Raw genomic sequence first — 25,304 nt, forward strand, 5'->3', positions numbered from 1 at the left:
AGTCCTCTTCTGTTTTCATGACCCAACATTTTACAAGTGGTAGCTGTTGCAATATTTTCCCATTGCTTGTATCTAATGTGTATGTAAAATTTGTTGATCTAGTTTTTTGTCTTTGTTTGGTAAGTTACACCTACACTAATGGATTTTTAACATACAACCTCACTCTCCTTACCATTATTAAGGGAGAAGGAAGTGTCAATTGAACCATAGCTCATTGGCAGTTTTTTGTGTCTTATCTACCTTTTTAAAAAAAATGTTATGTCTTTCTAATGCATTAGATTTTGATAGTTACATGTTCTCATTTTTGGCAATTAGTGGCAAAATGAATTCTGACGTGAAGTATGCAACTATGATAAAGATTATAGGGAGGACAGGATCAAGAGGGCAGGTGACTCAGGTGAGAGTGCAGTTTATGGATGAAAGCAAGCGGCAAATTACAAGGAACGTCAAGGGACCGGTCAGGGAAGGGGACATCCTCGCCCTACTAGAGTCTGAGAGGGAAGCAAGAAGGTTGCGTTGAGGGGGCCCATATTTGGCCACCCAGTTATTTCAGATGTTTAGGCTAATGCCACCATTAGGTTGTCTGTCTTCAAATAAGATTTTGCATTGAACTCAATAGTTTTGGTATTTTACTTTCACATTTCATTTTGTTGACATTTCAATATTTCGATGGCACATTCCTAAATATCAATTACATTACCAAGTAAACTTGCAGCCTTAACTAATTATGAGCTTGGTATGATAGTTTTTCACCAAAGATTAATCTAAAGATGTGGCAAGAACAAGTTTAACACATTATATGAATGCATGCTTAGTTTATATGTATGAATTATGATCATTACGATAGCCAATACAGGTGAGTTGTCGTAAAGATATGATCTGATGTATTGGATACAATGGAAACTGCGTTGTGATAGTGACTTTCCTTTAAAAAAAATGTTGTAGTCTAGCTATTATGTTCTTTGCAGAGATGAATCTGAGTGCAATAAGAAGGTGCTGTGAATCTTTGTTATGATATCCTATAATGGGAGGGAGATTTTGTGTCATTTGGTGAAAATAAAAGCTCCCTGTCAATACCAGGCCATTAAACCTGGGCATTGCTTGCTACACACTTGTTAGTGTGCATCATCCGTACACTATGCATTTTATGTGTCAACTGTGGACATACTTAAAAAATGTGGACGTGCATAGAATTATGAATATTGTGTGTCTAGAGTGTATATTAATAAATATGTATGAATATTTTCCCTCTAAACCTGCCAGATTATATAGAACTGTTAGAGAGGTGGATGGCCACCTTGGTAGGTTAGGTTTTTTAAGATGGTCATCAGCGATGGAATTGAAAAGATGGAAATATTTTATGACATTCACATTGGTGGTTTGGCAATTGATTTGATGGTCAATATTACAGATGTTAATTTTTGTTCTTATAATGCGTCTAACTTATCAGCTTGTTTTTTAATTAGAATCATTGCTGTAGGCCGCAATTGGTACTCACCATTTCTTCATTGAGAATTATGCCACTGCTATCTAATTAATGTCCAAATTTTTCTCTAGAGGATCATAAAATAGGTTTGACTTAGTTCCAATATTTTTTTAACTAAAATCTCCTTTTGTTTTAATGAAAAATTGTCACATCACCCACTAACTAAATAAAATGTGGAGATTAAAACTCATTACTACTTGTCATTGTGTATTTAAAACAAAAAAAGACTCCTAGTTAAAAAGAAAGAAAGCCAATCCCCACAAAATAAGTTAGCATCAGCCGACCACATAAGTTTTGATTTTTGAAGTTTATTTTTTTGTGCAAAATGGTTGGAATGTGTGCATGTATCAAAGTGTCTAAACTCAGAAGCCCTGCCCTCGGTAAAAGTTCCTTTCTTTATAAACAAAAGCAAGAAACCTGGCATGGTCCGGCATCCTAGAAGAAAATATACAATGAGTTTGTTAGGGTTTTTTTTTTTTTTTTTTTTTTTTTTTTTGGGGTAATTGAAAAATGTTTACGAGACTACCAATGTGGCTTTCCTACCTGAACGTAACTATAGTAGTATTCTGTTAGGATATTTCATAGTAATATCTTCTCCTTTGGTTTTGATTCTTCTACATCCACTATTTCACATCTACTTTTATGTGTTAAAATGTGAACATTCGTATGTTAATTATGAATCCAGTCTAAAATAATGAAGGTAAATAAGTCTGAAATAATATTTTCTTTTTTTATATGGTGGTTGATAATTGGGATTAGGAAAATGCATGAATTTTATCCATAGAATTTTATTTATATAAATAAAAAATCAAAGATATGAAGAAAAAAAAGTACAAATAAATCACTGAAAATGTTGTATTTTCTGAACTTCTTTGTTTGATATAGTATTTTCTTTCGTAATTTGGAATACATGACAAACCCAGACGGCTCTACAAAATTTATTTGAACTGAACATATCATAAAGAATTCATTAGGTTCAGTTGGATTCGACCAAATTATGCACAATCATGATTTCAATTGTTAATCATTCTAAAAAACAAAAACAAAAACGATTTCAATTGTTAATGTATTATAATCATTTGTCTCCACACTCCAAAGCAAGGACAAAAAAATTGCACTAACCTTTGGTGTTTGACTTTGATGCGAATCATAAAAAGGCCCTCCATTTTTCTTATTCTAATTATTGGGAAACTATACACTCATCCATTATAATTACTGATTTCATGACTTCAACCTCCACCTACTCTTATAAGACAAAGAAACTGTAATTTACTAATGTGAAATTGTGAATTAGGACTCACAAAACTGTAAGCTGAGCTTTGACTTGAATAGAAGATAAGCAAATTGTAATTGTACTACATACCAAAAAGAAAATTGCAGCCATAATTATTTTCTATGTACCAAAAGTGTAATCCGTTTATACTTAGGGAAAGAGTAAACGCTTGCCCCCAACAACTACATTAAAACTTCTGCAGTAACAAAAACATATAACCAAAGCGTGTTTTATTTCTTCTTCTTTCTTCTTTTTTTTCAGGCCACTAAATCAATCAGTAAAGGATTACCATTTCTTAGTATCAAATTACATGATTAGCACCAATAGATAATAAGATCCATTGCCTTGCAAAACTGAATCCACTAAATTATGATAAAAGAATTACATGGACAGAGATCATAGAAAAGAGCAAAAAGTCATAGGATGATCAGCACCTATCTGGACTCAGAATCATCTATTTGTGTGTGTGCATATGTGTGGTCAGCAGACTCAGCACAAGCCCAATCAGGTACTGACAAAACCATCCTTCCTGCGTTTATTAGCGTTCTCTGTGTATGGAATCCTTTCCACCTGTAGTACTACATGAACAACTTGAGCTGGTGCAATTCGGATCCAGGTCAGCAGTATAGTTTAAGAATCGCTAAAGCTAGCTTTTTAAAGTCAATAGGAGTTACTCTGTATCCCGAGTGGACACTAGTCTTCAATGTTCTCTGCACTTTAACCAGAAAGCTACGAACAACTAGGCTTCAGTCCTTGTGAAAACATTTCATCCTGAAGGTGAAGAGCCCTTGTTCTATCACCTTTTTTAGAGTGGCTTGCAATCAATATCTCGTAAATGCACGCAGTTGGGGCCAGTGAACGTTCTTTCATAATCCTCAAATATTTTTCTGCTTCCTCCACTTTCCCAGATAGGCAAAGGCTCCTGATCATTGACACATAGACCAATAATCCAGGAGACAGTGATCTGTTTTCAATTTCATAGTAGAGTTTGACAACTTCATGAAACTCACCTTTTTTGCCATAACCCTCAATCAGATGAGAGTATGTAATCTCGTCAGGCAGGAATCCTTTATCTAACAAAATAGTTAACACTGCATTGGCCTGCTCCACATTCCCATTTTCACTGAGCTTTCCTACCATCTCATTGAAAGCCCAACAACTAGGAACAAGTCTCCTCTCCAACATTTTCTCACAATTCATTAAACTCTCTTCCAATTTTCCTGCTTTAGCACACCCCTCAATGAGAAGATCAAAACATTCACTATACGGCTTCAAACCCAGATCTTCCATCTCCTTCATTAGGCAATGTGCTTCTGCTATTCTTCCCTCTTTACAATGGACTCCTATAAACAAAGTATAGATGTAAGGATTTGCTTGGAAACCTCTATTTAGCATTTCTTCATACACTTTCCACGCTGATTCCAAATTCCCAAGTTTTACTTTAGCATGAATAATTAGTGAATAAGCAATTGTATCAAGAATCATACTCCTTTGCAACATTCTCTTCAATAATACCATACCATCTTCGATTCTTCCCTCCTCTAAAATCTTTAAGATTAAACTGGTATTAACAATCACTGAAGGAGAGCATCTCTTACCATGGATCTGGTCCAATATGTCGACATATTTCTGCAAATGCCCTTCCTTGCACAATGCACTTATCATGGTTCGGATTGTTACTTCATTTGGATACGTTCTATTTTGAATCATATGCTCATAAATCTTCCAAACTAGAGGGACTTGATCAGATTTTTGAACAACATGAATTAAAGTATTGAAACTTATAAGGCTTGAAGAGAAGCCATGTTCTTCCAAATAGCGGCAGACATCAAAAGCAATCTCAAACATTCTGAGTTTAGCATAAGCCTGTACTAACAAATCAGACACAAATGGAGTTGAAACTGTAATCTTGTAACTGCTAAGTAGAGAATCCACAACTGAAAATCTCAAATGGCTCCCTGCATTTTTTTTCAAAACTGATTCAAGCAATGCTCGAGCATCCGTAAGCAGTCGTGCTTGAACCAAAATATGAATTGTGATACAATAAGACCAATTCCCATGTTCAAACTTTTTCCTTTGTGCTGACCAATGGAAGAAAGCCAGAGCCCGTTTTGCATCAGTTGGTTCCTTTAATTCCAGCAGTACCTTCTCAACAATCAAATCATTTAAGCGAACAGAATCAAAATTTTGAGCCAGAATGTCCCAATTACAGCCCTTCCTGAATGAACCACATATGGAATTGACTACGGTATCAATGTTCGCTTCTGTACAACCATGAATGAATTTAGCTACCACTGACGGAGGACTATGAACACATAGGCTACTGGAATTATTGACTGATATGGAAACCAAGGATGGTATAATTCGACGCACTGAAAGCATGATTTTGCTATCATGGATTCAATTAAGAGGCAATTTTTTTATGTCTCTGCACATTACCAATGAAATCAATAAAGCATATAGGTAGTACATTCTAACATTGTCAATCTCAGGATAGTAATCTTACCTTGGGCAAACACCACTTAGATTCACAGCATCTGGCAAAAACTAACAGATAACCAAAACATCAAAGTTTGATTTCTGTTATGATGAAAAAGTAATGGCAAGACGGAGAATGCACTACAGTATTGCTCTTTCCTCTAATAGTACACAAACCTGCCAAAAACATTAAGTCAGAATCAAGATTCAAGCAACCAGTCAAAGATTTACCACAATGATTTTGGAAACATTATATGAATCATTCTCCTATTATTTGACATAGCCTCTACTAAACTACATCTTCCAAAGCAGAATTGTTAAATTTATTTATTCAATAAAAATATTTCACTATTAAGTAATTAATATGACTATCGACTTTTTTTTTTTACTAGTAACATGTTAGGGACTTTCGAGGTCATGACTCTCTCTCTCTCTCACACAAAAATACTATTGTGCATAGGAAATCCATCTAAAACAGGAATAGAAAAATGGTGAAATTGTCCACCAACAATATATAAACTCAATGAATGCGAACAGATATGAGTAAGGGACTGAAAGTTTCTTCTGAGTTTATCTCCAAGTGATTATAACAAAGGGCCCCTTGGCCTTCTCCATCATAAATCCAAAACTCTTAGGGTACACTACAAATTGGGCACAGAAGAAATTCATCAAATCTCACACCCCAAGAGGAATTGGTTTTTCTCCATATATTTTTTTTTAATGAATAAGAACTTTTATTTAAAAGACCAACATAACAAGAAGCAGCAACTAGCTGCAAACATCAACAAACAACAAAGCAAGAGCTACAACCTAGCAACAAATAACTAGGATCAAAAACTGATACAGGGATCCTCCACAAACAGAAAAGATCCTACTAAAATTTTAATTAGATTTCACATTTTTGCACCAGAAAAACCCTGTATATAATATCAGCAATCACAGCTTGCACCAGCATCACAAATTGTAGGAAATTTTTAAGTGGGCTAATGAACAGTATAAGGGTTTTAAGCATCTCCCTTGGCCATGTGAAGTCATGGCCTTGTTGCTTGTCCATGTGGGGATGCTTAGGGAAGCTGAATTCTTGCTTTGTAAAATTGAAAGTCAAGGAATTTCATTGGATAGTCACGAAATTTTCAGTAATTTGATTGAAGCTTATGTTGGTGGGGTGAATTAGAGAGAGATGTTATTGTGTATGCAAGGTTTAGCGCCATCCATGATGCGTTGTTGTGTTCTTGATATTTTGGTTTGAAGAAGAAAATTCAATTAGCGTATCAAGTTTGTTGGGACATGTTGGAGATGAATGTTAATTTTAGTGGTGCAGAGAAAGCTAGTTTGGAGAATGTCATTAGACTACTTTGTAGGGATGGAAAGATTGAAGAAGGAAGAAATCTTGTCAAGAGGGCTGTGGTTTCTAGTTTGGAGCCTAGTAGCCTAGTTATTAATGAAATTGCTCGTGGGTACTGTAAGAAGAAGGACTTTGAGGATCTGCTGAGTTTCTTTGCTGAGATGAAGTGTGCCCCAACTGTTATTGTAGCAATTCAGGCACAGAAAGGTCAGACTTGTTTTTGCGAGAATTGGAAGATTTAGGTTTCAATACTGATGAAATAACCTTTGGGATTTTGATTGGTTGGAATTGTCATGAAGGGAAACTGAAAAATGCCTTCGTCTATATGTCAGAAATGTTGACTAAATCCCTGAAACCTAATATATGTTCCTATAATGGTGGATCAGGGGACACTGCCTGAAGGTAGACAATTTGATGAAGTGAAAATGATAGTTTGCAAGATGGCTAGCCATGGTTTTCTTCAGCTCTCTTCATTGGAGGATCCACTTTCCAAAGCATTTATGGTCTTGGGGTTCAATCCATCAGCTGTGAGGTTGAAAAGGGACAATGATGCAGGATTTTCTAAAACAGAGTTTCTCTGTAATCTTGGGAATGGTCTCTACCTAGATACAGACCTGGATGAGTATGGTAAAACAGTCGCCAGGGTTCTTGAAGATTCCATGCTACCTGATTTTAACTCACTAGTAATGCAGAAATGCGATCATGGAAATTTTAGAGCTGCATTGGAACTGGTAAATGAAATGATTCGATGGGGACAAGAAATATCTTTGCCTGTTTTCTCAGTGTTAGTTAAAGGGCTTTGTTCATCCCAGAGTTGGTTAATCAGCTTGGCCAAGAAACTCTCAATTTGCTTGTCCAAGCATACAGCAAGAAAGGATTGACAAATGGTGGGAGGCTAATATTGGACAGGATACACCAACGGCATTTAATTGTCAAGAATGAGGCCTACACTGCTCTAATAATGAGTTTATGTAAGAAAGGGAACTTGAAGGACCCTCATGGTTGCTGGGAAATTGCTCAAAGAAACAAATGATTACCAGGGTTGGAGGATTGTAAAGCTCTTGTGGGGTGTCTTTGCCAGCGAGAAATGCTTGTGGAAGCATTACAGCTTCTAGAATGTATGCTAGTTTATAACCCTCACTTAGGGTTAGATATTTTCTCTGAATTCCTTGAAACGCATTGTGTTAGAGGTTTTACAGGAGTTGCACATTTATTGTTGGATGAAATTCTAAATTATGGTTGCATCTTGGATCACACGGCTTTTAGCCATGTTGTAAGAGGGTTGTGTAAGGAGAAAAATTTTTCAGTTGTCTTTACAATATTGGACAATATGCTGGGTTGAAATTTGGCTTCATCTTAGGATATTTCTGTTTTACTAATTCCCGAGCTGTGCAGGGCTGGCAGATATGAGAAATCCATTGCCTTAAAAGAGATTGGTTTAAGAGAGCAATCTTCATATTCATTTCCTTTACATTGTGCGCTAATGAAAGGGTTTTGTATGACAGGCAACATTCAAGAAGTATCCACACTATTCCAGGATATGTTTTTGAAGGGGCTACTTCCAGATGCAGAAATTTATAACATGCTGATAGGAGCATTGTCAAGTGAAAAACATGAGGAAAGTTGAGGAGCTACTTGGTATTATTATAAGAAAAAATTTAGGCCTCTCAATCTCAAGTTACCGGAATTTGGTGTGCTTGATGCTTTTGGAGGGTAGGGTCCTTCATGCATTGAGTCTGAAAGTGCTTATGCTTGGACAAAGATATTCAAATGACCTCATCATCTACAACATTTTGATATGCTCCCTTTTTGCAACAGGGAACAGTTCACTTGTAAATAAAATATTAGATGAATTGCAAGAGAAGGAACTGCAAGCCAATGAAATCACTTATAATTTCTGAGTGTAAAGATGTATCGAGTACAGTGCACTGGCTGTCTATGATGATTTCTAATGAAATTAGGCCTAGTAATCAGAGCTTGAGAGCAGTAATTAGCAGCTTGTGTAATGTTGGTGATATTGGAAAAGCATTGCAGTTGAGTCAAGAAATGGAATCAAGAGGTTGGGTTCATAATTCAAGCATCCAAAACACAATTGTTGGGGGCCTTCTTTCCCATCGTAAGCTTCAAGAAGCAGAAGATCTGTTGGACAGAATGGTAGAGAATGCCTAATTCCTGACAATATCAATTATGATAATCTAATTAAGTGATTTTGTTGGTATGGGAGACTGAACAAGGCTGTTGATCTTATGAACACGATGCTGAAGAAATGAAATGTTCCGAATTCTACTAGTTAGGATTCAGTAATTCAAGGTTTTTGTACCCAGAATAGATTGGATGAAGCTATGGATTTTTATACTGAAATGTTGTGTAAGAATCTTAAGTAGAGCATTAACACTTCGGGCATGCTCATCCATGCCTTCTGCCAAAATGGTAGAACTGCAGAAGCTGAAGATTTTCTAATTTCTATGCTTCAGGTTGGTGAAAGTCCAACGAGGGAGATGTACTCCACTGTAATTAATAGGTATCGCTTAGAAGACAATCTCAAGAAGGCATCAGAACTCATTCAAGTGATGCAACGAAGGGGTTATGAGTCAGACTTTGAGACACACTGGTCCCTTATAAGCAATTTAAGCAATTTCAGTGACAAGGACAATTGCAACAGCAACCAGGGCTTTCTGTCAAGGCTTCTTTCTGTAAGTGGATTTGCCAGGAAATGGGGTTCCAACGCCAAGGGGTAATTCAGCAAACATGAAACTGGAATTTTGAGGCTATTCATTTATTTTTTATGTTGTAAGTAGGTTGTGCTTACAAACCTCATACCAGTCTAAATTTTAAGATTGCATTCAGTGGTGCTGGTACTCGGATGTTATCTGAGGCTATTGCAAAGTAGGTGATCAAGTTCACCAGTCTTAATTGAAAGCTCTAACTTTATTCAGAAATGTTAAACGTCAATTTTCATTTTCCATTCCATGTCATGGCCAGAATGATCAGTTATCATGTCAATAGGCTGAGTTTTTTCTGAGGTGGTCAGCTTTGGTGAGACCCCAAAATTTGAACTCATAAAATAGTGCAGTATAGTTTTGAAACCTTCCTACAGCCACCTGGCATGGAACAGTGTATTATACTAATTTTTTAACAAAGACGAAATTCCTCATGTGTTCAGTGTTAGCTTTTGTTGCAATATGTTTTTCATTGTCATTGGTGATGATGCTATTGACAATAAAAAAAATCATTTGATATAGCTGCAATCTGTTTAGTCATTTCTTCGACCACCTAGCACACGTGCCTATATAAACATAGAAACTTCAATGAAATATGTTACTGAAGATCTTCTAGAGTTCTAGAGAACCAGCTTCGAAGCCTGTCAAGTTTCTAGGTTATAATCTATTCTAAAACAAAGTTCATAAGAGGTTATGTAAAGATTTACACTTTTACAACCAAAAAAAGAAAAGAAATAAACCCTGAAAGATAATTGTTACAGAGAAACCAAATCCTAAAGAAAATATGCAGAATTAAAATTGAACCCAATCAGCAAAAATTTCAAAACAATCAATTGCACAAATGGGTGTGCAAAAACTCAATTTTGGATTATACTAATTCACCAGACAGTTCTTTCAAACAATCGTTTCAGATGGTATGCATAGAAATCCAAAAGAAACAAGGCAAAAGCGGGCATGCATAAAAAGACAACTGAATTAATTGAACCCACCAAACAATAATGCAAAAAAAAAAAAAAAAACAATCGAATCCACAAGTGGGTATGCACAAATTTCAATTCCTGGATAAATTAACTCACAAGCCAGTTGTTTGAGGCAATCAAGTTCATATTTGGAATAAATGAATAAAAAGAAAACTAGATATTCATAGAGAGATGAAGTAGTCACTCACCAATCACCAACCAGTAAGGCAAGTTCTGAACAGTCTGACATCTGGCTAACAGAGAGCCAGAGCACACCAAATCCCCAAGAATTAGAAACACAAGAAGCAGAGTAATGTACCAACCAAAAGCAGAAACCAAGGAGGGAGCTTGTTACAGGCAATACCATACTCTCTCCATTTGCTATCATTGGCCACTTCAAGTAGAGTCAGCAGCTGCTGGTTGTTACCCAGAATGGATTTGACTTCAGAGGAGTAGACTAGGAATTTACTGCTGGCACCACAAACAACCACACCTTTGCCACAACCGAAAGAAACACCTTTTTTTTTTCTTTTTTTTCTTTTTTTTTTCTTTTTTTACTATTTTGTCAATTTAGTACTACATTAACTCAATACTATGGTCTCTAAAAAACAAAAAAAAAAAAAAAAAAAAAAGGAATGGTTTGTGCCCAGTGACCCGTCGTCACCAAACACATATACATGTTAAGATACGGATGCATGTTCAAGAGTGGACGTGTGTTCGCATCACAATAAGTCCAGTGGCAATGGTCGGACACAAGCTTCCCCTCTAAAAATGGACTTCTTCCATCAATTTGTTAATGGTAAATTACTAAAAGAATAATGTGCACTGTTATGACATAAAAGTTTTACCCTTTGTTATTTTCAATTTTGTTTCTAATATTTATGATTCTCAATTTTTTTTTTTTTAATTAAGGCATGTTACAACTTACTCACATATGATTTGATTGAAATTTAAATTACCTACATGTGGTTTAAAATTTGATACTTTACCCATCCAAGATTAACTTAATTAGAATTCTGTAATCAACCTCGATTAAAAATAAGGCTAAATATGTAATTTTGCTTAACTTTTATGTCTTTCTCCCTTCAAAACATAAAACACATACAAAAACAAGACAAAACAAGATAAAAAAAAAGGGAGGGTTTTTGACATTTGAGGTGAAAGTAGCTCGTTCCGTGAGGCGGTGAGGGGGACTTCTTTACCACCCTCATCCATGCGAACAACTTGAGCAAAATTCTTTGACATCTGCTTGATGAAATCACTGGGTAAAGCAACAGCATTTCTGTGCTCATTGTCTCCAACTACTCTTGACAGCCATCAGGCCAGCTTGCTGTCTGGCCTTCCTTTCTTGCATGGCTCTCTGCCGCTCTTCATAGTAATCAAAATCATCCAAAATGGGCATATTAGTTTCAAAATTCTTGAAAATATTCAACATCTCAATACCCTGCTCCAATTTCACCTGTAATATTTCAAATAAAAACAGAATTGCAGAAACAAAAGTTGTAAGTAACTAACCTTGAAAAGAAAAGAAAAAATGCTTAAGTTCAATTTTTAATAGATTAGAATTTTTTTAATCCACATTGAAGTCTATTAACATTATTACATGTAGAACACTATAATGAACCTCATAATGAACCTCAGTCTGAAAGATAAGATTGAGGTCATATGACAAGTGGGAAAGAAGCAACAAAACAAAATTTAATTTGGGAAATCATCTGCAATCTAAGGCTTTGAAAGGGTTCCAATGGACAAGACAATAACAATCATAATGCATATTTAGCTTTGTGTGTGTGTGTGTGTGAGTGAGAGAGAGAGAGAGAGAGAGAGAGAAGGGTAATATGAGATTTGTGGAGTCGATATGTTCTTCTTGTTCAACATCTATGTGAGTTAAGAGAGATGCCAAAACCACATTTTCATTGCTAAGTGCTCAGATTTATTGTTGGTTTTTTTGTTTGATTTGTTACTTTTTTGTAATTGTTGTTAGAAGTTTTGAATATAGGTTCAAAATATTAATTTTTACAAAACCTCCCTTTTTTATTTTGTTTTGTCCTGTTTTTGTATGTGTTTTTTGTTTTGGGAAGAGAGAAACATAAAAGTGAAGTAAAATTATATATTTAGCCCTATTTTTAACAGAAATTGGTTACGAAACTCTAACGGAGCTAACCTCAGGTCGATAAAGTGTCAAATTTCAAATTATAGGTAGACTACTTAAATTTTGGTCAAACTACAGGTAGGTAAGTTGTAATATGTCATTTTAATTATGAGTTGATACATTACTTTTTCATTAGCAAATTGACCGATTTCTAATAAAAAGAATTTATTTACTACTATTCAACTCTTTATTTTAAAATAAGAGTCTAATAGTAATATTGTCATAAAATTATTCAATTCCATTCCCTCCATGTTGCTCTCAAACAAGATTACCTACATTCCATTCATTTCCATTCCTTTATTTTAAAACATCCGATCAAGGTTACTTAATTCTATTCCATTCCATTCTTTTCCATTCCTTTCCCTTACTTAAATACATTCCATTCCATTCATTTTCATTCCCTTATGATCATTCTATTTCATTCCATTCCCTTCCCTTCTAAACTCCCAAACGGAGCCTAACTTTTTAGTATTGTGTCAATTTAGTCATTGCCGTTATCTCTTGGATGAAAATTGCTGACGTGACTACAGACACAAACTATTTTACAAATATTTTACAAACTCTTGATATGGCACAATACCCATCAGCATTTTAAAATACTAAAATACACATAAAATAATAACATGTCAAATTTAAAGTATTCATTAAGATTTTAAAAATACTTAAACTAAATTAGAACACCATAACATCTCCACCCAGTTTTCACCGCCAGCATCCCTTCAACCTTTTGTTCTCTAGTGACTACCCACCCACTTGTCTAATGCTTTCTCTTAAACCAAAACTTCTTTGCTTGGAGAACACATCTACATATACAAGTATGCTATGTACATCAAAACTTGTATAAGGGTTTTAACATCTATGTGAGTTAAGAGAGATGCCAAAACCACATTTTCATTGCTAAGTGCTCAGATTTATTGTTGGTATTTTTGTTTGATTTGTTACTTTTTTGTAATTGTTGTTAGAAGTTTTGAATATAGGTTCAAAATATTACTTTTTACAAAACCCTCCCTTTTTTATTTTGTTTTGTCTTGTTTTTGTATGTGTTTTTTTGTTTTGGGAAGAGAGAAACATAAAAGTGAAGTAAAATTATATATTTAGCCCTATTTTTAACAGAGGTTGGTTACGAAACTCTAACGGAGCTAACCTTAAGTGGATAAAGTGTCAAATTTCAAATTACAGGTAGGTTACTTAAATTTTGGTCAAACCACAGATAGGTAAGTTGTAATATGCCCTTTTAATTATGAGTTGATACATTACTTTTTCATTAGCAAATTGACCGATTTCTAATAACAAGAATTTATTTACTACTATGCCCAAATTTATGTATCAAATATGGGGAGAAGTTAAAATGATATTACTCCAACAACATATAAGTAATAAGTTTAGAGTTCTTTGTTCATTTTACCCTTATTATTGTATGTATAAGTATATCAATTCTCTCACAATTTCTCATGGACACCAAATCCACAAGCATGGGACTCACCTCTCGCATGTAGAGAAATTTTTTTTTTATATCTCCCATCTATATTATTAATAACATGATTCCTTATTTGGGTTTCAATATTTTGCATACTAAAATACCATCATACAAATTCTTAAACTCTCTAAAATAACCCTATCTTTTAGTTAAATAATTTTAAATTAAGAAACACAAATTGGTTAAAAGAATAATTTACTGTTCCTAAGTTTTAGACTTTTCTTTTATCTTATCCATTCAGCCTAAAACTTAGAACACTATTTTTATCTCAATTTTAAACAGCGTCACCTTATTTCTTTCTTTAAAAAAAAAAAAAATACAAATGATTATTTATATAACACTTTTAAATATTATAACACTAAACTAAAATAATCTATATATAAAATAATAGGTGAAACAGAGAAAGTGTGAAATTGAATTCCAAATTAGAACTCTAATTTTGTGCCATGTGTCTAGAATCTGAAATTGAAGTTGAATTTTGCATCATGTGGTTAAATGTATGTGGACTCATTCTCATTAAAACCACTTCTATGTATCGGGTCAAGTGAGTTACTATGCTAATTAAGTTTTTTCTTGATTTTGTAGTCAAACGTGAAAACCAAAGAGATTAATATCGGTGATAAGAACTTAGTTTGGGTACATTGCATAATTTCCAAAAAGATAGCAAAGCCAGAGTTTGCATCTTTGTTATAAATTGCTTACAAAGTTTGCATCTTTACATTTGCACTGAGTTTCGGATTAAAGTGCTTTCTTCTTGGTTCTGACACTGAGTTTTGTTTACTATTCACTTACAAAGTTTGCATCTTTACATTTGTTATAAATTGCTAATATGTGATTAGATGCACATTATGCCTAAAATTCACTATCCTTATATTTGGCTTTTTGTTCAGGTTTGGCACCTATAACAATGAAGAAAGCACTGCTGTGGACCGATGGATGATACTTTTTGTAGGCTGCAAAGGAACTTAGTGATCAATGAAATCTCATGCGAATTGGTGAGGACCCGGCTATAGATGTCTGGATGGCAGATATGAGTCACTATGTTTTTAAAATGTTCAATGAAGGTAAAGGCTATGAACAATGTAAATTTTCCGAAGAGAGATTTATTATTCTATATTTACGCAAGTTTGGTCGCCCTCTTGGAGTGGATCACTCCACCCTATCTTTCTACTAGAATTTTTTATTCAGATTGTTATAATTTAATTCAAAATTTTATTTGAATTTTCCTATTGTTGTTACTATTATATATTATCATTCCAATTGCGTCCAATTTTACTATACACGTGTACAATCTAATTATTTTTAATTTTGCTATCATGTGCAAAAGCCAATGAGATGAAATTAATAACACATTAAACACTCATGTTTTGGGAATCGATAGTACCAATCTAAATCCACTGGACCTGCTTCGTGATAATACAACTATGAAGGATGTATAAAAACACGCACAAACTCCTCTCTCTATAAAAAGAGATTGGAGAGAATTTCTTTTATCAGCCATGGAACTTTAGAGGTTTTTTCTTCACACAAATGCCCATCATGTTACAAAATGACCCATCGTAAAACTACAAAATGAGTACAACTCTAAGGGTTTTTTTTTTTTTTTTAATTTTAAATTTTTTAAGCTGCGAAAATTTCAATCACCAATAGAGATTGAAGATTCAAAAGCGTGAATGGATCTTTTGGATAAATATTGTCACAAAAGTTCATCTTTCTGTGTAAAATATATATATATTGCTAAGTTTTTTTAATGAAATTTTTTGGTTAATAATATGAATTTAGACTTAACTGAGCCTTTTAAACATGAAAAAACTCATGTTTAATAATATATCTGTTCCCGTGCGGTAGCACGGGGCTACACACTAGTAATAATAATAATAATAAAGAAGTGCATTATTACACGCGCAAAGTACAGGTGATTAGTCTAATATAAAGATATTTATATGCAATTATTACACAAAATATCACCTTTGGCCCAGATCACCTTTATGAGTACATGATATCATAGTAAGGTACATTTGTCTCCTATTCCTTAAAAATAAAGAAGAAAGGAAAACTCTTCCAATCAATGATATCTCATTTTAAAAGATTGAGACTTAAAATAAAAAAGGTAAACTACATATTTGATCCCTATCCTTTACACCATATTTTAATTTGGTCTCTAACCTTTCAATTGTGTCAATTTAGTCCCTAGACTTCGTTTGGAAGGAGGGAAGGGAATGGAATGGAAATGAATGAAAAGAATTATTTTAGAATATTCTTCTCTTCCCTTGTTTGGGAGTTTAAGTAGGAGGGAATGAAATTGGTAGAAAGAAACACTCATTCCTCTCTATTCCCTTAAAATCTCAAATTTTCATTCCCCCAGAAATTGAGAGGAATGGGAGGGAATGGAATTAGATTTAATGATTTTTTTATAAAAATTCCCAAAATACCCCTATATATTCAACTCTTTATTTTAAAATAAGAGTTTAATAGTAATATTGTCATAAAATGATTCAATTCCATTCCCTTTATATTGCTCTCAAATAAGATTACTTACATTCCATTCATTTTCATTAATTTCCATTCTTTTATTTTAAAACATCTGATCAAGGTTACTTAATTCCATTTCATTCCATTTTTTTTCCCTTACTTAAATATATTCCATTCATTTCCATTCCCTTATGATCATTCTATTCCATTCCATTCCCTTCCCTTCTAAACTCCCAAACGAAGTCTAACTTTTCAATATTGTGTCGATTTAGTCATTGTCGTTATCTCTTGGATGGAAATTGCTGACGTAACTACAAACACAAACTATTTTACAAATATTTTACAAACTCTTGATATGGCACGATACCCATCAGCTTTTTAAAATACTAAAATACACATAAAATAATAACATGTCAAATTTAAAGTATTCATTAAGATTTTAAAAATACTTAAACTAAATTAGAACACCATAACATCTCCACCCAGTTTTCACCGTCGGCATCCCTTCAACCTTTTGTTCTCTGGTGACTACCCACCCACTTGTCTAATGCTTTCTCTTAAACCAAAACTTCTTTGCTTGGAGAACACATCTACATATACAAGTATGCTATGTACATCAAAACTTGTATCTATCTTTCTTTCATTCTTTTTGTTATTTATGGTTTTTTGAAACTCGTGGGTTCTTCTTTAATTTCATAATAATATTTTCATCTTTTGGGTATTCTATGTAGGGGAGACATGCTTTTTTTTAGCTTGGAGTGCAGGTGCTGCACTTTTTAAGTACGAGGAAGAATGTCTTTGCCAACTGCCAAGGCCACTATTCATTGGCTCGCCATTATTGCAAAGGAGTAAGAATAGCAGGTGGGTTTGTGTACTGATAGAATTTGAATGGCTTGGACTGGTTGAAAACAAACTGGCAAGGAGAAGGCCTGGTGTCGTTGGAATAGAGAAGGTGTTGTTGGATGGAGAAGACACTAATGTAAGGGAGAAGGTGTTGTCATCCTCACCGTTGGGGATTTTGGATTTTAGGGATGCAGGGATTTTGGATTTAATTTAGGTTTACCCTTGTTTAATGAAATCATGAAGCTTTCTTATCAAACAAAAATATTTGATTAGGGTTTGAAAAAAGAAAAAACATAAGGTAATCATGGGTTAGGGATTTTGATCCCAAAATTTACTCACTTAACTTCTTTCTTTTTTTAATTTAAGATTATTCTGACATGTTAGAGGTGGCAATCAATATGACAATAAACTAATTTTTTATTTTGACCGTTTGCTACGCCAACAATTTCCATTCAAGAGATAACGACATGAACTAAAATGATACAACACTAAAATGTTATGGACCAAATTGACACAATTGAAAGGTTATGAACCAAATTAAAATACGATGTAAAAGATAAGGATCAAATATATAATTTACCCAAATAAAAACTACTCCTCTCTCGTTTGAGTCCAGCAAACCATTCTAAATATTGGAAATTTGGAATTCCATATTTTACTCAACAAAGCTCTTTATTTCAATCAGTGTGCTTAGCATTGTGTGCAAAGTTTGCAAAACATAATAGTAAAAATAAAAAATTCCCCTTATATTTTTAACATGCATGTCACTTATTACCTAATTGGTCAAACTAGAGCATTTACCTTGAGTTATTGTGTCTTTGAGATGTCGAAACGTCCCCCTTAATTGATTGGTTGGATAATTGGAAACAACAAGGTTGGATAATTAAAGTATTCAACATTGAAAGGCATCCCCCAATTGGTCATTACCAAAAAGGTAAGTTGACCAAATTTGGAATCCTTAATGGACTCAGCAAATCCAACCCCTCGTCAAACCACCTATCACTTTGTGCAAAGAGAGATGCATGTCAATTAAGTTACAAAACTCTTTATGTGGACTAAAATAGTTAATTTAAGATGTGCTTGTATAAGCTTTTACGAAAAAAAAAAAAAAACATTTTGGGTTTAAAATAAACATTTGTAAAAAATTTACAAGGAGTTGTTGTTGCGAAGCATCATTTTAGATTTTAAAAATACACTTTTAAGCGCTCAAATCACTTAACCAAACAGACTCTTATAAAAAATTAGATGGTAAGTGAGGCCGTACATAATTTAACTATAATTATATAAAAATATTTGATGAAAATTGATTGAAATATAGCACTATTCTTTCATCAAATCATGTTATACTAAAATTCAGAAATATAGATTTAAAAGTTTTAAGTAATAAGTTATCCCCAAAATAGATGCATAAGAACTTCTGAATAACACCTAACAAACAAAACCAGGGGCAGGTACACCCTTAAACCATTAAACCACGAGACACAACAAAAAGTGATAGACTCGCTCAACAAGCGACGCACCCAGAGAGCGCCTAGCTCTAGCCCTGGTTTCACCCAAAGCCATGGACTCAACACCAACGACCCCGCAACCTCTCCCTCCGCTCTCCATCAAATCCTCTCCTCGCAAACTCCCCATCAAACGCAAAACCCCCCACCACCACCACCCTGACTCCTCTTCCTCTAAACCTAACCCTAATTTCCTCTCCCCCAAACTCGAATCCCCACGAGACGACGAAAGCTCCGCCGCCGCCGCCGCCGCCAAAACGCCGCCATTCAAATTCCACCGAATATGGACCGAGCCCGACGAAATCCGATTCCTCCAAGGCCTCCTCCACTGCAATTCCCAGGGTCTCTCCTTCCCCAAAGACCTCCACCTCTTCTTCGACCAGTTCTCCAATTCCATGTCTCAGCCTTACACCAAATCCCAGCTCTCCGAGAAGCTCCGCCGCCTCCGAAAGAAGTTCCGCGTCATTTCCGCCAGACTCGCCCGCGGCCTCAACCCTTCCATGCTCTCCCCTCACGATCGCGCTCTCTTCGACCTCTCCAAGTCCCTCTGGAGCCCCCAAATCCAATCCTATGATGCCACTGCCGACGATGATAATGATGATGAGGAGGAGAACGAGGAGTTTTGCGGTGGTTTGGGAATGGGCGTTGTGGGGGCAAAGGCCGTGTTGGATGTGTTTGATCAGTGTTTGAAGGAGGTTCGGGCGGTTCTCCTTCGCCGGGGGCTGCTTCTGTCGGACAATAATAAGTCTTCTTCGAAAGCTATGGACTTCGAGAGGCGGTGGCAGGAGCAAAGGGTGGCGGAATTGGACGTTTTCGCTCGCCGATTGAGGTTGGTTCTCGACAACTCTCTTCGTAGGCAATGAGTATCGGTTTTGTGTTTTTTTTGGGGGGGGTTTTGGTGATTTGTACATGTCATTGTAGATAGGTTGTCTTAGCATTTTGTGTTGATATCTTGTTAATGGATATTGCTCTTTATTAATGTATTTGATTGATTTTATCAACGTGCTTATTTTACTTCAATTTCTGATTCAAAGAGAAATTTGAGATTTGTGTTAGAGCAGGGTTTTAATTTGATCTTAGATAGAGAGGCAGAAATTGTAATGAAGAAAATCCAGACAGTGGATTTTCAATCATCCATTGTTATTTCATGTTCTGATAAATTGTAGTACAGTGCGTAAATCCGGTTACATGTTTTGTAATTTTGTAACAGATTGTGCAATTGACTGATTGATTCTCAAATATACTGAGTCTGTGACTGTGAGTGAAATTCTCAAACGATGTGTATTTTAAGACAATTAAAACACAAGATAAAAAGGGGGGGGTTGTTGTGAATCCCTTTGAATTACAAGTAATTTTGTTCTTCAGAGTTAAGGCATGTTATAGGGTTTATGTGGGAAGAATCAACATTGAGGCCATTTTGAACCACAATTTCTTGAATAGTTCTGTAGTAAAGTGCTAACCGGATGAGCTTAGTTCCTTTGTTAAACCTCTTAATTCTGTAACTTCTGTTTATGAGGTGTGCTTGGTTGGTCTGAAAATTTTAGTAATTTTTTTTAGTGAGATGCATGAAAACATCGATTCAAAGACATTTTCAATAGGAAAGAGGGATCAAGATGTTGGAATTTAACCTGCCAATTTTAATATGGAGAAAAAGATGTTAATGCACTAAACTTGCAAAAACAATACACCATCCAGTCATTTGACCACTATTCACGTTATCTTTTATTTGTCGAAATGTGTAGCATGGTGATAATTACATAAGAAATATTGATTTTTACCATTAGCAACATGTAGTTTGAAAATCCATAGAATCCTTTGAATTTTCATGAGGAAATTTTACAGAGAATGACTTATATCAAAGGGTACATTGCCTATCTGCAAGAAGGACAACCAGAGTCAATCGTTGGGTCTGACTTAGATGCTTCATTTGCTATAGCTAAACATCTTAAACATAGATCATACCTTTGGTTTTCCCCTTGGTTCAATACCTTGCATTCCTGAGAGCAGTGGCAGGGCCGCCTGTGTGCCCTCAGGAAAATGGGGAGAAAAAACTATCAATGAAAATGAGATCTAACCTTGTCATTGTTATTATTATGCTTATATATCATCAAAATGGCCAAATAAACCAAGAAACTCGGAGTTCAACCTTCCCTCTTCTTTTCTTCTTTTGTTTGACATCCCATTATATATATATATTTTTAAATGAAGGTCAAAATAATAGATGAAATTCGATGAGATTGAGCCGACGACTGAAAATAAGCTCGAAATCATCTGAGCTTAATGTCCCACATCAAGCCTGACCATTCTCATCCCATTTTCATGAAAGGAAAAAAATAAAAATAAAAATATTAAAAAAAAAATAAAAATAAAGAAGGAAAGAAAGAAGACCTAAAAAATGGGTGAATGTCCGTGGATTACCTTTGCAACTGGTTTTGGTGGTGGGGTCAATTGTCCAAAAGTTTTACACTTTTAGGAGCTAGAGATGAATCCAAATGGCTTTTCTTTAAAAAGGTGGTGGCGTCAATTGTACAAAGGTTTTACACTTTTACGAGCTAGAGATGAATATGGCTCTTCTTTAAAAAGGTTTTATTACGTTGTCATGAACAGTACACGCCTAACACTAATTTTCCTACTATTCCCTTCTAATTTTCCTACTATTCCCTTCTGATAGACAAAACTTAGATACTGTTCTTTAAGTTCTTCTCTTAAGATTCAATCATGTAGTTACTTTACTAAAAGATACACTTTCATTCCATGAGAAAAAATTTACATAGCAAAATTTTAAGATTTTAAGAGAGAAACAAGACCTAAATATTAGACTTAACATTTTCAGTCCCAACGGTGGAAATCAGGGCTGGAGCCGGTGAGGGCAAATGGCCCAAGTGGAAAAAGTCAAAGTTGGGCCTACGCATAGGGCCTAGTTTGGGATTGGGCTAATTGAACAAGTTATAGGTGATACATCCCGTTGAAGTTAGCACAATTTTTCTTTACCTTTTGTTTTATGGGTCATAACTCATAATAGAATTGAAAGGAATTAAAAATTAAAACAAACCCAAATTAGATCCATACGGATTAAACCCAAGCAAGCACAAACGTGAAAGATAAATCACACACACATGAACCATAATGGTCATAGACCTAACTTTGGAGGCGGTATCTTTATCTTGTGAGCCCACTAGCGAGCTCATAAGATAATTAGTCCTGACTCCTAACTGTGACAATTTTTTTTTTTTTTTTTTTTGTGTGACTGCCGCGGATGCATTTTCTGTGTGGTGATGTGAATGAGGCAATGGGTGGGTTAAGAATTCAAGAACATGTTTAACAAGATAGGAATTAGGAATATAAGCATTAGCATTGATGGAGCTAAATTTTTTAGCTTTTAGCTTCTTAAAAACTCACTTTATCTATTTTAACAGACCACTTTATAATACACTCAACATCAATAGTTCTATTTTTTTTAGCACTTCATTTAAATATTCTTTTTTATCATTTTTTATTCTTTCTTTATTCTTCATCTATTTCTCTCTCTTCCTCTCTGTCTCTCTCTCTTCCACCACAAGCCAACCCACCAAACCTTTCTTCCCCAATCGTAACCCACCACAAACCCACCAACCACACCACCACATCCAAAACCAACACAACCCGACCATTGATATTAAAAACGAAGAGAGAGACATAGGCAAAGGACGAACCCACCCACACCAACACCGACCCACCACCATGAACCCACCCACACCAACACTGACCCACCACCACGAACCTAAGCCATGCCATCTCTTCAATTTCAGCTAGGTAAGGACAACTAGTCACTTGGTCAGAACTTGCAACATTTTTGTGATGGTGAATTGGCATTGTTGGGATCATCACCATTTTCATCGTCATTGGAGCTTGATGAAACAGATCTAATGTGCTTGCCACAAAAATCCTTTTGTGTAGAGGAGACTGATTCGATACGTTGAGAAATAGAAATAGTACGAACCTACACTGACCCACCACCATGAACCCAAACGACGATCTCAAGGAACCCAAAGGCAAGAGTGAAGAGACGAAAGTTTTGGTTCAGTCAAGGGAGAGAAGAGGGAGGTGTTGGAGAAAAAAAAAAAGGGGAGGGACGACCAGAGAGAGAAGAGAGAAAATGGTTTTTTAATGAGAGAAGAGAGAGACAAAGAATAAACAAATAATTTTTTTTATCCCTTTGTTGCTACAATAGACTACCAAATATGGCAGTTTACCGTAACAAGTTTGTTAATATTTTTAACAATGGCACCATTGATGTAGCTTAATATTTGTTGTTTATGGTGCTAAAAATAGCAATTTGACAATACAACTCCATCAATGCCAATGCTAAGGGCATTCTTTTCTCTTCTATTCAGCCCAAATTTAACGTTTGAGGAAAATAAAAATGAGATGGAATTGATATTACCTCCTAATTCTTTCCTATTAACTATCCAACGAAAAAAAAAAGTATGATATTTCGTTATTTTCATTTGCTCCATCCCAACAAACCTTTACTTTCAGTACGTTGTTTGTATTTGTACTTTGTACCTGCTTGTCACACCCAGGGTTTGTAAATAATTTATAACAAGAGAAATTGGTTTTAGCAGCAATGATGTGCCTGTGAATGGGCCCTTTCCACTTTTTTTTTTAGAAGAAGGCCCTTTCCACTCATTTCGTTATTTAATCATCCTTATAACTTTTTTAATTTTTCTCAAAAGGATGAAGTAGGTAGAATAATTAGGGTTGACTTTAAAAGAACTCATCTAGTTGCGGAACTAATTAATGGAGTAGACTTTAGAAAGCGGACCAACGACCATGACAATACCCTTACCTACCATTAAAGAAAAAAAAAAGACTACTAGACTAGGATATTTTAAAACGAGGCTACTAATAGTAGTCTAGTATATCACTTTTCAGTACAGTTACTGCATTTAAATTATTTTCCAAAGTCGTTGGGCTAGCAGATTGAATCTCAACTGTCTTTTTTTATTTTTCTTTTTTTTTTTCAATAAAATCATATATTGAAGAAAAGAAAAGGGCCAATGACCATGCAGATTCAGACTATCTCAACCTTGCTCAACTAATGATTTGTTTGGATTGAGAAGGAAAAAGAGGGAGTAAAGTAAAGTAAATTTAACTTAAAATTAATTTATTTTTAGCTAACTTTATTTTATATCCTTCCACTTCCTCCCCCTCCTTCCCTCCTTGATCCAAACGAACCCTAAGATATTTTTGTTAAGTTAGTAAAAGAGATGGGAACGAATCTTGAGGGATTAAAAACTTCTAAAATTCTTAGAGCAATTCCATTGATTTTAAAATTCTATTTATTATATTAATTTTAAAATGAGCGAATTACATTGTCACACCATCGATTTTTTAAATAAAGTTTCTTTTCCACAAACGAATTACTTCTCTCTTATGCTACGATTTTTTTGTGCATGGTAAGATGTCACACATAACACACAATTCTCCTAAAAGCTTGTCAAAAGAATAAATCCAAATTTATTCTTCCACCTTCCTGGGTGCAATCTTCCACTTGTTTCTTCATTGTTTGACATGGTTGACGCCAATATGCCTTGTGAGTGAAGGTTTGGAATGGGTTGAAAGACTAGAGATTTACAAGCAGTGGCATGTTCAGAATGAGGGCTGGGTTCAGACAACTCCCAATATAGACCAGGAACTCTTCAAAAAAGTGAAGAATACGGTGAAAAGTCAAAATGTATCATACATAAACATTTTATCATAGATGTGGGATTAAATATACCTTCTAATTTGCAATGTTTAATCCACACTATGAAATACATCCATCTCAAATGAAGAGGATCCTAATACAGGCTATGACATATTTAGTCTTTTTAAGAGCAACTTGCTCGTTTGATAGCCTTCTTTTCCCGTCTAACACCTAATAAAATATGATAATCTGACTAGCAAGCTCCATCCAAATTGCATCCTTTTCCAGTCTAATACCAATAAAATATGATGATCTGACCAACAAGCTCCATCCAAATTGCATCAGGAACCCTATATCTCTTTCTTACCCAAAAATAAATAAATAATAATTGGGTATGAGGTGGGAAATGATGATAGATCAGGAAAACTATGTTAATCTCCCACATTGTCAATAAAGGCTTTATCATTCAAATGCCATTCCGGAAAACCTTCCACCCTCCTCTATGGTAAATTATTTCTCAATGCAAGATATGTCATGTGCTAATACCATGAAAGATATATTTAGAAACACACACACAACATAGGGAACCTTACTAAAGAAGAGTCATTTGTACTCGCCTCTAGGCAATAAAAAAATCTACGGGCAACTAACCCCATCCATCAAAACCAGTTACCGCATAATCCAAAAGCATTCACCTTTGACGGGTTAAGCAATATATGCTCATGCTCAAGAGCAAAAAAAAGCAAGATATAATGCAAAGGGTAACCTTTAAAATTTAGACTGAAAACAGTTTTTCATGTCATTTAGTGATGCAACAGGAGTGGCAAATTCCATAAACGATGCACATTCACCGTCAGGATTTCTTTTAGAAAAAAAGAACAAAGTTGTGGAAGGTTTAAGATGACCTCATTCATAGCAACAAAATG

At 34.9% G+C, this 25,304-nt stretch overlaps 3 protein-coding genes and 1 pseudogene across 3 annotated transcripts; 3 read left to right on the top strand and 1 right to left on the bottom strand.

Annotated features, from left to right (window-relative positions):
- Positions 1–322: 322 nt before the first annotated feature.
- Positions 323–520, top strand: LOC126706833 (40S ribosomal protein S28-1-like). The gene has a single exon (XM_050406388.1). The coding sequence runs from the start codon at positions 323–325 to the stop codon at positions 518–520; it is 198 nt and encodes a 65-aa protein (XP_050262345.1).
- A 2,441-nt stretch (positions 521–2,961) lies between these two features.
- On the bottom strand, positions 2,962–10,783 carry LOC126714056 (pentatricopeptide repeat-containing protein At1g66345, mitochondrial). Its single transcript, XM_050414045.1, has 3 exons — positions 10,471–10,783; positions 5,266–5,414; positions 2,962–5,187 (listed from the first exon to the last, which is right to left on the bottom strand). Exon 3 carries the CDS (start codon positions 5,139–5,141, stop codon positions 3,489–3,491), a length of 1,653 nt encoding a protein of 550 aa, XP_050270002.1. The 5' UTR covers positions 5,142–5,187; positions 5,266–5,414; positions 10,471–10,783; the 3' UTR covers positions 2,962–3,488.
- Positions 5,777–9,343, top strand: LOC126700712 (pentatricopeptide repeat-containing protein At5g15280, mitochondrial-like; annotated as a pseudogene).
- Positions 10,784–18,766: 7,983 nt separating the features above from the next.
- On the top strand, positions 18,767–19,573 carry LOC126700723 (probable transcription factor At5g28040). The gene has a single exon (XM_050398919.1). It carries the CDS (start codon positions 18,767–18,769, stop codon positions 19,571–19,573), a length of 807 nt encoding a protein of 268 aa, XP_050254876.1.
- The last annotated feature ends 5,731 nt before the right edge of the window (positions 19,574–25,304 follow it).

Source organism: Quercus robur, chromosome 2 (assembly GCF_932294415.1).
Source record: "Quercus robur chromosome 2, dhQueRobu3.1, whole genome shotgun sequence".
NCBI classification, from domain to species: domain Eukaryota; kingdom Viridiplantae; phylum Streptophyta; class Magnoliopsida; order Fagales; family Fagaceae; genus Quercus; species Quercus robur.

What these genes read in the sequence shown, in the direction of transcription:
- LOC126706833 (XM_050406388.1), top strand. Translation starts at nt 323, where the DNA reads ATGAATTCTGACGTGAAGTATGCAACTATGATAAAGATTATAGGGAGG.
- LOC126700723 (XM_050398919.1), top strand. Translation starts at nt 18,767, where the DNA reads ATGGACTCAACACCAACGACCCCGCAACCTCTCCCTCCGCTCTCCATC.
- LOC126714056 (XM_050414045.1), bottom strand. Translation starts at nt 5,141, where the DNA reads ATGCTTTCAGTGCGTCGAATTATACCATCCTTGGTTTCCATATCAGTC.